Raw genomic sequence first — 12,601 nt, forward strand, 5'->3', positions numbered from 1 at the left:
GTTTCCGCCATACTGGCCTACCTTTAAGTAGCATGCACATTGTTACACAACTAGAAAATCTTTTTGGGGGGGGGGTCAGGTGACTTGTACAGGGTCACACAGGGCTGGGTCTGAGGCTGGATTTGAACTCAGGTCCTCCTGACTTCAGGGCCGGTGCTCTATCCACTGTACCACCTAGCTGCCCCACCTGGGCTACCTTTAAATTGCACTTTTACCATTTGTAAAGCCCATTCATGTCTGTTATTTCTTTTGATTTTCACAACAGCTTCTTAAAGTAGATAAAATAGAGATTCTCCTCATGCCATTTTGTAGACTGGAGATTTAGGTAGTTACTTGTCTAAGTTCACACAGATGGTGAGACTCAAAGATAGAATTATGCCCTGGTCTAGCACTGTACTTGATATATTATGAAGTGGAACAAAAGATGAGCTCATAATTTGTATAAGACACAGGGTGATGCTTAACGCAGGATTGGTATTATCGGGTTGGGAACAGGAATTAGGCTCACTATGTTCCAAATGAAATGCATCTTCTTTCCCCTAAAACCTATTCTTCTTGTCACTCATTTCCTGTGCCCAGTTGGTCAAAATATATTGGATTTCCATAGTATCTCTTCCCTGAATTATTGTAGTCTTTGCCTCTGCCCTCGAACCACTGTCGTGGTTGCTCGGAACTCTTCAGAGTGTCTTCATTGCTATCAAGTAAAAGCCAGTTCCTTTCACGCCCTCTGGGCTTCAGCCACATTGGACATTTGGTCCAGAGGCACCTTCTGTAGTATTGTTCATACATACTGTTCTCTGTGCCCAGAATACCATTCCCTTCCTCTGGAGAGCCTACCCCACTAAAGCCCCACCTGGCAGCTTGTGGGACTTTCTGAGCTCAGGCTGAGCGTGGTGGTCCTCCTTTAGACCCACACGGGCATGACCACTAGCTGGCTCTGTCAAACGCGCTATTCTCATGGCCACTCTGACTGACATTTATAGTGTTATCAAGCAATTAGTTGCAATTAATATTGTCTGTCAAGTTTTGGAAAGGTGGGGATTACAATTTTAAACTAAATGGCAAGTAGTGATAGGAGGTTGGCTGTTTGGTTACCTCAGTTTTTCTTTGTTGTTCACATAGTCATACAAACTTCAGGCTTACATTCCTGTTGCTGGTAAGCACTTAAAATTGTACGAACTTATTGCATGTTATGTGCAGTTTAAAAAGAAATTGGATGTACATAACTCTGAAGGAAGACTGTAAATTAGGAAGAGTTTGTATTTTAATAATTGTTCAATTTACCAGAGGATCAACTGTAGCGAATCTTTTCAATAGAAGACCTTCCAGTAAATTAAAAATGCAACCTGATTTCTAAAAATTAAGTTGATCTGATCCTGAAAAGCTATCTTGCTTACTATGGAAAGCTAGATGTATTCATTTGGATTCTGTGGGAATTTTGCATATTTATTGATCTTTTAAAAATATTTCAACATTTGTTATGCCTGTTCAGTACAAATTGTTATTTTATTTTCTTCAGTAGTAAATATAAAAGTCAAAGGTTGAAACTTGTGAGTTATATATTTACAGGACTCATTCTGGTTTTTTTGAACCCCTTGCTTTAAAAAATTATTAGATTTAAATGCTCTTTTTTGCTTGTTTTCAGTGTCATCCATGCTCCATTACCAAGTCCCGTTGACAAAGTAAGTTATTTTTACTGTTTGTGTTTCTTGAGAAAGCTGTCTTTTTATTGGGAAATTTTTACTAGTAATGAAGGGAAAAAACCTTACAGCTCAATCAGCTTTTGTTAAAATCTGCAGAATAAAACATTTATTGCAATATGCAAATCTGCAGAAGAAATTTTGGAGGGGAAACAGACCTGTTAATATTGAGTATTGGTCCCTGATCTAATGAGGAGTAGAAAGTGAATCAGGCTCCTTTTCCCTCCTCCCACCAATTGGAAAAAAAAAAAGGCATCCAGAAGAATCAGGATCGTAGACCTAGTGCTGAATGGGGTCTTGAGATTAAGCTATAAAGTCAACCCTTTGTTTTACCGATGAAGAAACTGAGGCCCAGGAGGTTGTGACTTGCCCAGAGCTACACAGTTAGTAAAAGGAGGGTGGCTGATAAAAATATCACAAAATAAAAATAACCTGAATAGAAATGAAAAAATCAAAGCGGGTATGACAACTTTTATATTAATTATTTTATATTAAGTAACCACTATTTAACAATGACCACAATGGAGAACAGACCTGAAGACAGTGCAATCTCAGTTGGAAATATAGGTTCAAAAATCACTCTATTTTCCAAAGAGTTTGGAAAACCTAAAGAAGTATTTAACAGAGGGGTTAGAGCCAAGATGGCAGAGTAAAATCAGCGATCTACTTGAGCTCTCCCTCAAACCCCTCCAAATACCTATAAAAAATGGCTCTAAACAAATTCTAGAGCAGCAGAACCCACAAAAAGACAGAGTGAAACAAATTTCCAGCCCAAGACAACCTGGATGGTTGATTGGAAAGGTCTATTGTGCTGGGCTGGGAGAGGAGCACAGTTCAGTGTGGGCTACGCAGGCTGCGCAGGCAAAGAACAGGCCTCAGCGAACCTGGAGCAGTCCTCATGGGATTGAATCAAGGGGAGTTTCCAGACTTCTCAAGTCACAAACACCAAAGACAACTTAGAAGGTCAGGTGGAAAGGTCTGAACCGCGGTGAGAGAGGAACTCAGTCCGGCCCCAGTCCCAGCACAGTCCCGGGAGTGGCGGCTGTTTCTGGACTTCTCGGCCCACAGACGGTGGGGGCATCGAGTGGCTGATCAGAGGGGGATTACAGGGATCTCTTTGCTGGTGCTGAGGCAGGATTCTCTTGCTTTGCCTGTGCTTGGATCTGGGGTGCAGTTCTGGGTGGTGGTCCTGTGGTGGAGGAGGGGTGCTGGCGTGGTGAAGTTCTAAGGCAGAAAAGAGTGCTTGTGGTCACTCATAGACCAGAGCACAAGCCAGGAAAAGAGTAACACCTCACCCTTGATCACTCCACCTTGGAAGAACTGAAAACTTACAGGTCCCTACAAATATCTCTGAAAACAGGTGCACAAAACCTCCCAAGCTTGGGACAGACATTGTCCACACTGGAAGTAGACCCCTACGTTAACAAAGAGTTTAAAACTCAAGTAATTGGCTGGGATCATGAGCAAACTGCGCAAAAAAAAAAAGTCAGACCATAGAATCTTTCTTTGGTGACAAAGATCAAAACATACAACCAGAAGAAGACAACAAAGTCAAAGCTCCTACATCCAAAGCCTCCAAAAAAAATATAAATTGGTCCCAGGCCATGGAAGAGCTCAAAAAGGATTTTGAGAAGCACGTAAGAGAAGTAAAGAAAAACTGGGAAGAGAAATGAGCATGATGCAAGAAAATCATGAAAAACAAGTCAAGAGCTTGCTAAAGGAGACCCAAAAAAATACTGAAAAAAAAAAAACCTTTAAAAAATAGCCTAACCCAAATGGACCTAACCCTCTTTTGCAGAGGTCCAAAAATCCAGTGAGGAGAAGAATACCCTAAAAAGCAGAATTAACCAAATGGAAAAGGAAGTCCAAAAGTTCACTGAAGAAAATAGCTTCCTTTTTTTTTTTTTTTTTTTTTTTTTTTTAAGGGAGTTGGGGTTAAGTGACTTGCCCAGGGTCACACAGCTAGTAAGTGTTGAAAATAGCTTCCTTAAAAATTTGAGTGGAGCAAATGGAAGCTAGTGACTTTATGAGAAATCAAGGCAACTGTAAAACAAAACCAAAAGAATGAAAAAATAGAAGAGAATGTGAAATATCTCATTGGAAAAACAACTGACCTGGAAAATAGATCCAGGAGAGAGAATTTAAAAATTATTGGATTACTTGAAAGCTCAAAAAAAGAGCCTAGACATCATCTTTCAAGAAATTATCAAGGAAAACTGTCCTGATATTCTCGAACCAGAGGGTAAAATGGAAATGGAAAGAATCCACCAATCACCTCCTGAAAGAGATCCCCAAAGGAAAACTCCTAGGAATATTATAGCCAAATTCCAGAGTTCCCAGGTCAAGAAGAAAATATTGCAAGCAGCCAGATGGAAACAATTCAAGTATTGTGGAAACACAATCAGGATAATACAAGATTTAACATCTTCTACATTAAGGGACTGGAGGGCTTGGAATATAATATTCTGGAGGTCAAAAGAGATAGGATTACAACTTACCCAGCAAAATTGAGTATAATCCTTCAGGGGGAAAAATGGCCATTCAGTGAAATAGAGAACTTTCAGACATTCTTGATGGAAAGACCAGAGCTGAATAGAAAATTTGACTTTCAAATACAAGACTCAAGAGAAGCATGAAAAGGTAAATAGGAAAGAGAAATCATAAGGGACTTATTAAAGTTGAACTGTTTACATTCCTACATGGAAAGATGATATTTGTAACTCATGAGAGCTTTGTCAGTATTAGGGTAGTTGAAGGGAAAAAAATGTGTGTGTGTGTGTGTGTGTGTGTGTGTGTGTAGATAGTTAGCTAGATAGAGGGCACAGGGTGAGTTGAAGATAAAGGGGTGATATCTGGAGAATAAAATTAAGGGGTGACAGAGGATTATAATAGGAGAAAGGGAGAGAATGAGGTAAATTATCTCACATGAAACAGACAAGAAAAGGCTTTTACAGTGGAGGGGAAATGGGGGAGGTGAGAGGGAATGAGTGAATCTTATTCTCATAGGATTTGGCTTAAGGAGGGAATAACATAAACAATGGGGTATGGAAATCTATCTTATTCTACAGGAAATTAAGGGGGGAAGGGGATGATAGAGGGGAGGGCAGATTGGGGGAGGGAATAATCAGAAGCAGACACTTCTGAGGAGGGACCGGGTCAAAAGAGAGAATAGAATAAACAGGGTGGTATAGGATGAAGGGAAATACACTTAATTTTTCACAATATGACTACTGTGGAAGTGTTTTGTGTGACTACACACGTATAACCCTATATTGAGTTGCTTGCCTTATCAATGAGGGTGGGTAGGCAGGGAGGAAGGGAGAGAATTTGGAACCTAAAGTTTTAAAAACAAATGTTAAAAATTGTTTTTACGTGCAACTGGGAAATAAGATATACCAGCAGTGGGATATAGAAATCTATCCTGCTCTACAGGACAATAGAAGGGGAAGGGGATGAGAGAAGGGGAGGGCAGATCAGGAGAAGGGGTATTCAGAATGCTTGCCATCTTGGGGTGGGGGGAGGGGTGAGATGGGGAGAAAATTTGGAATTCAAAATCTTGTAGAAGTGAATATTGAAAACTAAAAATAAATAAATAAAAATGAAAGTTTTTAAAAAAAAGAAATATTTAACAGTCCTAGGAGAGGTCAGAATCTATTAATGTCATGATTTCTGACATCTCATATCTTTCAAAAAACAGAATTCTAAACAATATAATTGAAGAGATTGTCAAACTGTACTGGAAGTATTCCAAAAAAGTGACAGTACACAAATAGAATTTGTGAGACCCAGATAAGAAAGATCTCAAATTTGGTAATTGTATATGTATTTTAATTAAACTGTGCCATTATAATGATATGACCAAATGCTTCAAGCTTTCAGAAGAGGCAAAAATGACTTCAGTTCACCTGAATCAGAACTGAGTTTGTGTAGAATACACATGAAGGGTGAAATTGGAAGCCAGCACATAAACAATTGAGTAGCATGAGACATGGAGTCAGAGGACAGACCTGGAAAGACTCTGCAATTTGAAATTGAGAGAGGGGGATTGGAAAAGCCTTTAGACTGGCAAGTTTTGCCAGCAGATAAGCACAAGCTTCTTCAGTTAGTTTATGACCAACAAGCTTCCAGCCATACCAGATAAGTATTAATTCAGTTCACACTTTAAAAATCAAGATAAAAGAGTTGTTAACAAAATATGAGAAGTTCAGAGCTTTGACCAGAGGACTGCATTTTTCAGAAGGAAAGTTCAAGAAAGTAAGATGGAGGAAGATAGCCAGAAGGTGGAAGACATCGGGAGTAGTGCAGTGTCCATGTAAATCTTCTGTTTTTGACAGCAGAGAAGTCCTAAGTTAAGAAAGTCTGTAGAGGTAAAGAAAATTGTGTAACTGTGAATATAGGAGACAGGACCTTTTATATAGTGACTTTTAAGTTTTGGAAGGTATGTATTCCCTTTCCTTCATGTATGATTGAAGAAGAGATGAAAATCTAACCTTTGTAATGCTAAATGTAAACACTAGGTTTTTCATTAAGATTTTAGAAAATCCCAGCATAAATATGAAACCAGAATCTAACAAGCTATTTGTAAGCAGTATCTTTAATATGGAAATTTTTTGCACTTTTAAAAATGCAAGGTTTCCGTCCAGTTCAGCATTCACTTGCCAGATGATAGAGAGTTAGAATGTAGTATCAGTTCATGTTAAATTCACAGCCCAGACAGTGAGGAAAAACAGAAATAACATATTATGTTGAAATGTTTTATTCAACATGAGGTTTTATCATTTTAGAATACAAATGTACCTAATAATTCTATAGTGATAGCCATAAAGGAAAATTTCAGTCTTTCAAAAATATCAAAAACACAAATAGAACATTTTAATACCAAAATATGATAAATCAAAAAAGTTTTAAAAATTAACTATCACATATAATTGATATATGTAAGGAACTTGATGAAGAAAATAAAGAGTATACTTTTTAATTAATTATGAATATGGAAAAATCAGACATGATATTAATTGCATGTATGTATCATAATGACATAAATCAGTTGTAAAAATTTTAAGTGTGAATAATAGTTGTAGGCCCCAGTAACAACTAAAAAAATTATTAAGTGACTAAGAAGGAATTCTTTTCAAACTGGATTATGTCTGATAATGACTATATCAAAATCTACAGGATGCAGCCAAAGGAGTACTTTAATTTTGAACCTGTTGGCTTTTGTCAACAGATTTTTTTTCTTTTGATCCACACGTGTGATTTCATGGATGTGTACAGACTTCTTCCTCTGAAGCAGAGTAGGCTTCATCTGTATTTTATAGTCTCAGGGTCATGACAGAAAGCATTGATAAACAGAGACTACAGAGGACTGATCCCCACAAATCCGACTGCAAGTCCGTCTTTCCCTCCACATTTGCAAAGCAGCCAATAAGAAATAGAGAAAAGGAATCGAGTCTGAACTGGAGAGATAAGGATTACTTTTTTCATTTTGTAGGGGAGAAGCTACAACTAACTATTTCATGGGTTCCTTTGGCACTGGTCACTTAGAGTGGGAACCAGTCTTTAAGAACAAGTCTCTGGGGGCACCTAGGTGGTACAGTGGATAGAGCACCAGCCCTGAAGTCAGGAGGACTTGAGTTCAAATCCGACCTCAAACCAAACACTTGACACTTACTAGTTGTGTAACCCTGGGCAAGTCACTTAACCCCAATTGCCTCACCAAAAAAAAAAAAAAAAAAAGAACAGGTCTCTGCCTCCCAATCCAGACCTCATCCATAGGTGAAAACAGGACATTAGATGATCTGATAAATCAAAGAGTTCAACAAAATTGATAAATTACACCTTGCAAGAAGACTCCAAATCCAAATTACCACCATTTGAGAATGTAAAAGAAATCTATGATTGATTATGGAAACATAAAACACCATAGTTCACAAAACTAGAAATGAATGGACAATCAAATCAGAACAATTTCAGAAGAAATGAGATCAACCTTTAGGGAGCTCTCCAGAAAAAAGACAGCAGGCTCAAGTGGGTCCACAGGCAGTTTTGACCCAACCATTAAAGAAGAATTAACTTCTGTACTTCTTAGACCGTTTTAAAACACAGAGGGAAAAAATAGGAGACTACCCTGTTCTTTATGTGAGGCAAATAGGGTTTTGACTCCAATGTGGAAAAAAGATGAAGATGAAAATGTAAACTAGAAGCTGAAGTTAATGAATAAAATACTTAGAAGGACATGGAATACAGTAGGAGGCCCAACCTTTCAACTGCAAAGCGTAAATGAATGAAAAAAGCATTTAAGTGCTTACTGTGTACAAATTATAGCAGAGTTTCTTAGAGGAGAACATAACTTCCAGGGAGTGGTGGCCACAGAGAGGAGCCTTCTGTTTGCTGAGCCCAGGGTGATGAGGTCAGCGTACCCTTTCCAGTTGGATGGCAGTAGGGGGAGCGAATGTTTGCGGTAGTGGAAAACGGCCCTGGAGTTGGATTAAGGCAGATTTGGGTTCAAATCCCACCTCAGGTACTTTTTATCAGTGTGACTGGGCAAACCACAGAACCTTTCTCTGCCTCATTTTCCTCACTGGATCCTTTGTTGGCAGGTCAGGTGGTGAGAACAGGATGGGAGTGCTTAGTACAGTGCTGCCTGGCACGAGTAGGTGCTTAATAAATGTTGATTGATGAAAAGAGTGAGCTTTCACTTTGGAAATGACAATTTGTACCTATAGTGTGGAGATAGTTTAATACTCTATGATCATCCCATGCAGGGATAAAAGAGATGCATTGATAAAAGAGAACATTCATTTTGTTTTTTTAATTTCTTAGAAACATTAAACCTCTGAGCAATGGAAAGAGTAGAGTGGTTTAGCAGAAAAATCACTGTATTTAAACTCACGTGATCTGGGTTCAGATCTAGAATCTGCTGTGTGATCTTGGACAAGTTACCCTCTCTGTTTCCTCATTAGTTAAGTAAAAGAGTTTGACTAAATGACTAAATTCCAGCCCTGAATCAATTATCATGTTTTCTTGATTGAAGTACTGAATAAAAAAGCATTTATTAAGGCTTTACTAAGTACCAGCCATTATAATCAGGAAGTCCTGGGGATAGAAATTTAAGGCAAGATATTCTTTGACCTCCAGATACTCACATTCTATGGGTAGGAGAGTGTTGGAGTAGCTATGCCTTAGGGAAGAGTGTTTTAATGTAGGAAGTCGTGACGATGAGCAGTGAAATCCCAGGACAGTCCGCTGACATGCCCCTTCCATAATCAGTAGTAGGGTTGATTTGTCCCTATGACAAGGTAGCTGAGGTTGGGTACAGGATCATGAGAAGTAGAGAAGGCGCATCAGGTTGGCGTACGTGCCCACCGGCCTGAAGGAAGGTGGCTTGGATGGTCTGTGACGGGGGATTAGGATATGGTAGATAATGTGGGCTGTGTTTGCTTGCTCCCTGCTGCCTGTAAGCACACTGAAGTCCCAGGGCAGTAGCTCCAAAACTGAGGGCTGAGTTCCTTCTGGCTGTTGTCTCTGTCTAGTTGGGAGGGTTGGGCAGTAGCTGGGCCACTGGGCAGAACAAGCCTTCCGTTTATAGTTGAAAGTTATAGTTATAATGTCTTTGATACCAATGTACTCATGATACCATGAGCAATAGCAAATGCAGAAGAGAAAAAAAAATCAAAGTGATCCCATTAAAAATAGATAAAAAGCTGGCTGAACAATAGAAAAGAAATTTGGAATAGAGAAAAGGAATATGTATTGGTAGAGGAGTTGAACTATAGGGCCAAAAGGGACCAGCACCACCAAATTTCAAAAAGAACTCTAATATAAGCAGGAATTTAGGAAAATTGGTTCTGGGGTAACCCAGAGTGAAGTAGCTCACTGCCTCAGAATAGAGGAGCCTCTGAAAAGAACCCAGTAAAGGGGTGTGTGTGTGTGTGTGTGTGTGTGTGTGTGTGTGTGTGTGTATTAAACCATCATTCATAACTTTGGAGAAGGCAGTTGCAGATGAATGACAAGGTCAGAAGTCAGATGGTTTAGAAGTGTTTGACGGGAGATAAAAGGGAGACTTGGAGGGTAGATGACTTTCTCAAGTAGTTTAGCTGAAAAAGGTGGGAAAAATTTGGGTGATAGCTCTAGAGGAAGGCTGAGTCAAATGAAAGTTTTTGTAGGCAACAGGTTAGGAGCCAGGAGTGTAGAGATGATGGTGAGAACACTTTGTTACAGAGTTTGGAAGGGGATGGAGCCAGGGGTGTGTTTTTGCAAAGGGTTGCCATGAGACAGTTATCTAAGTGCATGTGACATGAGGAAGAGGAGAGATGGGTGAGATCTTCTGCTGAAAGAATGGGAGCTAGTAGATAGGGTGAGATGGAAGGGAAGAGTGTAGAGATGACAGTGGGGAGAGGTATAGGAAGGGCAGAAAATGTTTGGAATAGCTATTCTGGTGAATGTGAATGAGAATCAGTTAGGATGGTATAGAAAGATTGCCTTGTTGCAGTGAGGGCCCAGTTAAGATTATGTATAATATTAAGAGCATATATGTAATGAATCCAATCTCTATGGTTCAGTGGCATATTAATAAAAGTGAAGGAGACAAATTGTGAAAGTAATTATGAGTTCAAGTGTCAACAGGACAAGGGGTCAGGAATTCCAGAGTAGATACTAATGTTGAGTTGAACTAGTTCACTAAGTAAGGGATCAAGATAAGAGTGCAAGGGGAATGTAGATAATACAGAGGTGTTGGCTTTGAAAAGAACTAGCAGATGGAGGGAGTGTGGTCATGGTAAAGATGAACAGGGCTAGAGAAAAGCTTAGGGAAAGATGGAATGATAAAAGGTTTTTTTTGTTTGTTTGTTTTTGCTTTTTGGTGAGCCAGTGGGGGTTAAGTGATTTGCCCAGGGTCACCCAGCTAGTAAGTGTCAAGTGTCTGAGGTCTGATTTGAACTCAGGTCCTCCTGACTCCAAGGCCGGAGCTCTATTCACTGCACCACCTAGCTGCCCCTGATAAAAGGTTTTAACAACATTTAACAATGTGAATTTTTTTAAAAAGTCCAAAACAACTGGAAGAAAAAGCTTTTCTTGCCAAACAAATGGAAAATATTATTGGGAATCATATTGTATTTGATTATATTCAGTGGAAGACTTTTGTACAACAAAAAACAATCCTCCAAAAGTAAAAGGAAATGTAGAGGTCTGATAAATGCTTATCTTTGAGACTGTTAATCTCCAATGAGCAAAGAATGTGAACATTTCTGGGAGGAGGCAGAATGGGCAGCTTCCCTAATTTTAGAGAAACACATATTAAGACCATCTCCAGATGCTACTGAATTGGTGGACTGGTTAAGGAAGCACACAAAAATACCGCATTGGCTGGAAAGCACATGTTAAGACATGGTTATTAGAATTGTAGACTGGTTCAGGCATTTTGGTAATACAAAAAGTCACAAAGTTGATACTGTTGAATTTAATTATTCCTAAAGACTTAATAATTAAAATGTCATGAAAAGGGCCAGTCTGTACTCAGTAGTCATAGCTGCCTTCATTGTAATATGGGGGAAGAACCCGCAACTGGAAACGACTTGCATTTCTGAATATAGTAGTGGCTGGACAAATTGTGTAATATTAGTGGAATATTATGTTTCCATAAAAATGATATGTTAAGTGTACCAATAAATGTGGAAATGACCTTTATAAAATGAAACCACATTAGTTTAGCAGAATCTGAACAGGAAATACATTGACTACATCTGTAGATTTGCTTTTTAAATATTTTTCCCCAAAGTAGAATTTTATATCTATTTGAAAATGTGAGACAGAGCAAATACTTATTTTTTGTTGTTAATTCATTTGTTTTTGCTTTGTTACATGTTAGGATGCATGTAAAGTTTTATTTCATATATTTGACTTAATGGTCATTAAGTTGATAAAAATTATTTATGTGTAGAATCAGAGTACTTATTTTATGCCTACCTCAGAAATGGAATGTTTGGCTAATTATATTTATCTTAGCTTTATCCTTGTCTCTTCATAATAAAAAGTATGTGTTCAGATTCTTAAATTTTCTTTTGTCTATTTGTTGTACTGTGCTATGATTTATAAACTATCTCAGTGAACAGTTTCCTGGTGAAATAGTTCGGATGAGAATTATAGGAATGGGACACATTATGATGTACTTAGAAAAGGGCTGTCACTTCTAAAAAACTGCAGATCATTTTTAATCTGTTGCTGCATGTCATTGACTTTCCAACTAGAATATACTTAAATGTGATGTTTCTTGACTTTTTTTTTGTCTCAATCAAAACATGCTAGAAAGTGTTTTATTTTTGTTTAGAATCTGTCCTTTATTAACTTGTACAAAGAATTCTTTCATGGTTAATATTTAAGACAACTAATATTGTGGATACTGCTTTGTTTGACAACTGGTATGCTGTGAGGATATGCATGCTTAAAAGAAATCAAGGTTTTTCCACATTTTTGTTTATTTTTATGTATAGGAAGGTTAGTTTTTTGTACCCTTTCTTTCAGATGGTTAATCACCAAGATCAACAAGACAAAGAATTCTTCCGGTTGTAACTAATGACATTTGTACCTTGGCATAATATCTTTCTTTTTCCAGTTTTTTTAAAAGATTGAATTCATATATCATTGATGCTATAGTGTTCATTCTACTTACTGTACTGATTGTAGCAGACTACTGTATCTGAGACACAAAGGAGGCATAACATAATTCAATTTAAGAAATATTTATATTACTGTGAGTTTGGCATATGAAGACAAAAAAAATTAGTCCTTGCCCTCAGGTGTTGGGTGTTATAACATATACATGGATAAGTAAATATTTCTTTGAATTTTGTGGTGGGTGTTATAACATATACATGGATAAGTAAATATTTCTTTGAATTTTGTGG

At 38.1% G+C, this 12,601-nt stretch overlaps 1 protein-coding gene across 4 annotated transcripts in view; it reads left to right on the forward strand.

Moving 5' to 3' along the window:
- Positions 1-12,601, forward strand: part of SLMAP (sarcolemma associated protein) — a 165,877-nt gene that overhangs the window by 71,481 nt on the left and 81,795 nt on the right. For all 4 annotated transcript variants that reach the window (XM_027863757.1, XM_027863754.1, XM_027863756.1 and 1 more), the window contains exon 4: positions 1,646-1,682. In XM_027863757.1, coding sequence (XP_027719558.1) covers positions 1,646-1,682 — 37 coding nt within the window. The remainder of the gene's footprint in view (positions 1-1,645; positions 1,683-12,601) is intronic.

This window comes from Vombatus ursinus, unplaced genomic scaffold, assembly GCF_900497805.2.
Source record: "Vombatus ursinus unplaced genomic scaffold, bare-nosed wombat genome assembly UNPS02014773.1, whole genome shotgun sequence".
Lineage (NCBI taxonomy): Eukaryota > Metazoa > Chordata > Mammalia > Diprotodontia > Vombatidae > Vombatus > Vombatus ursinus.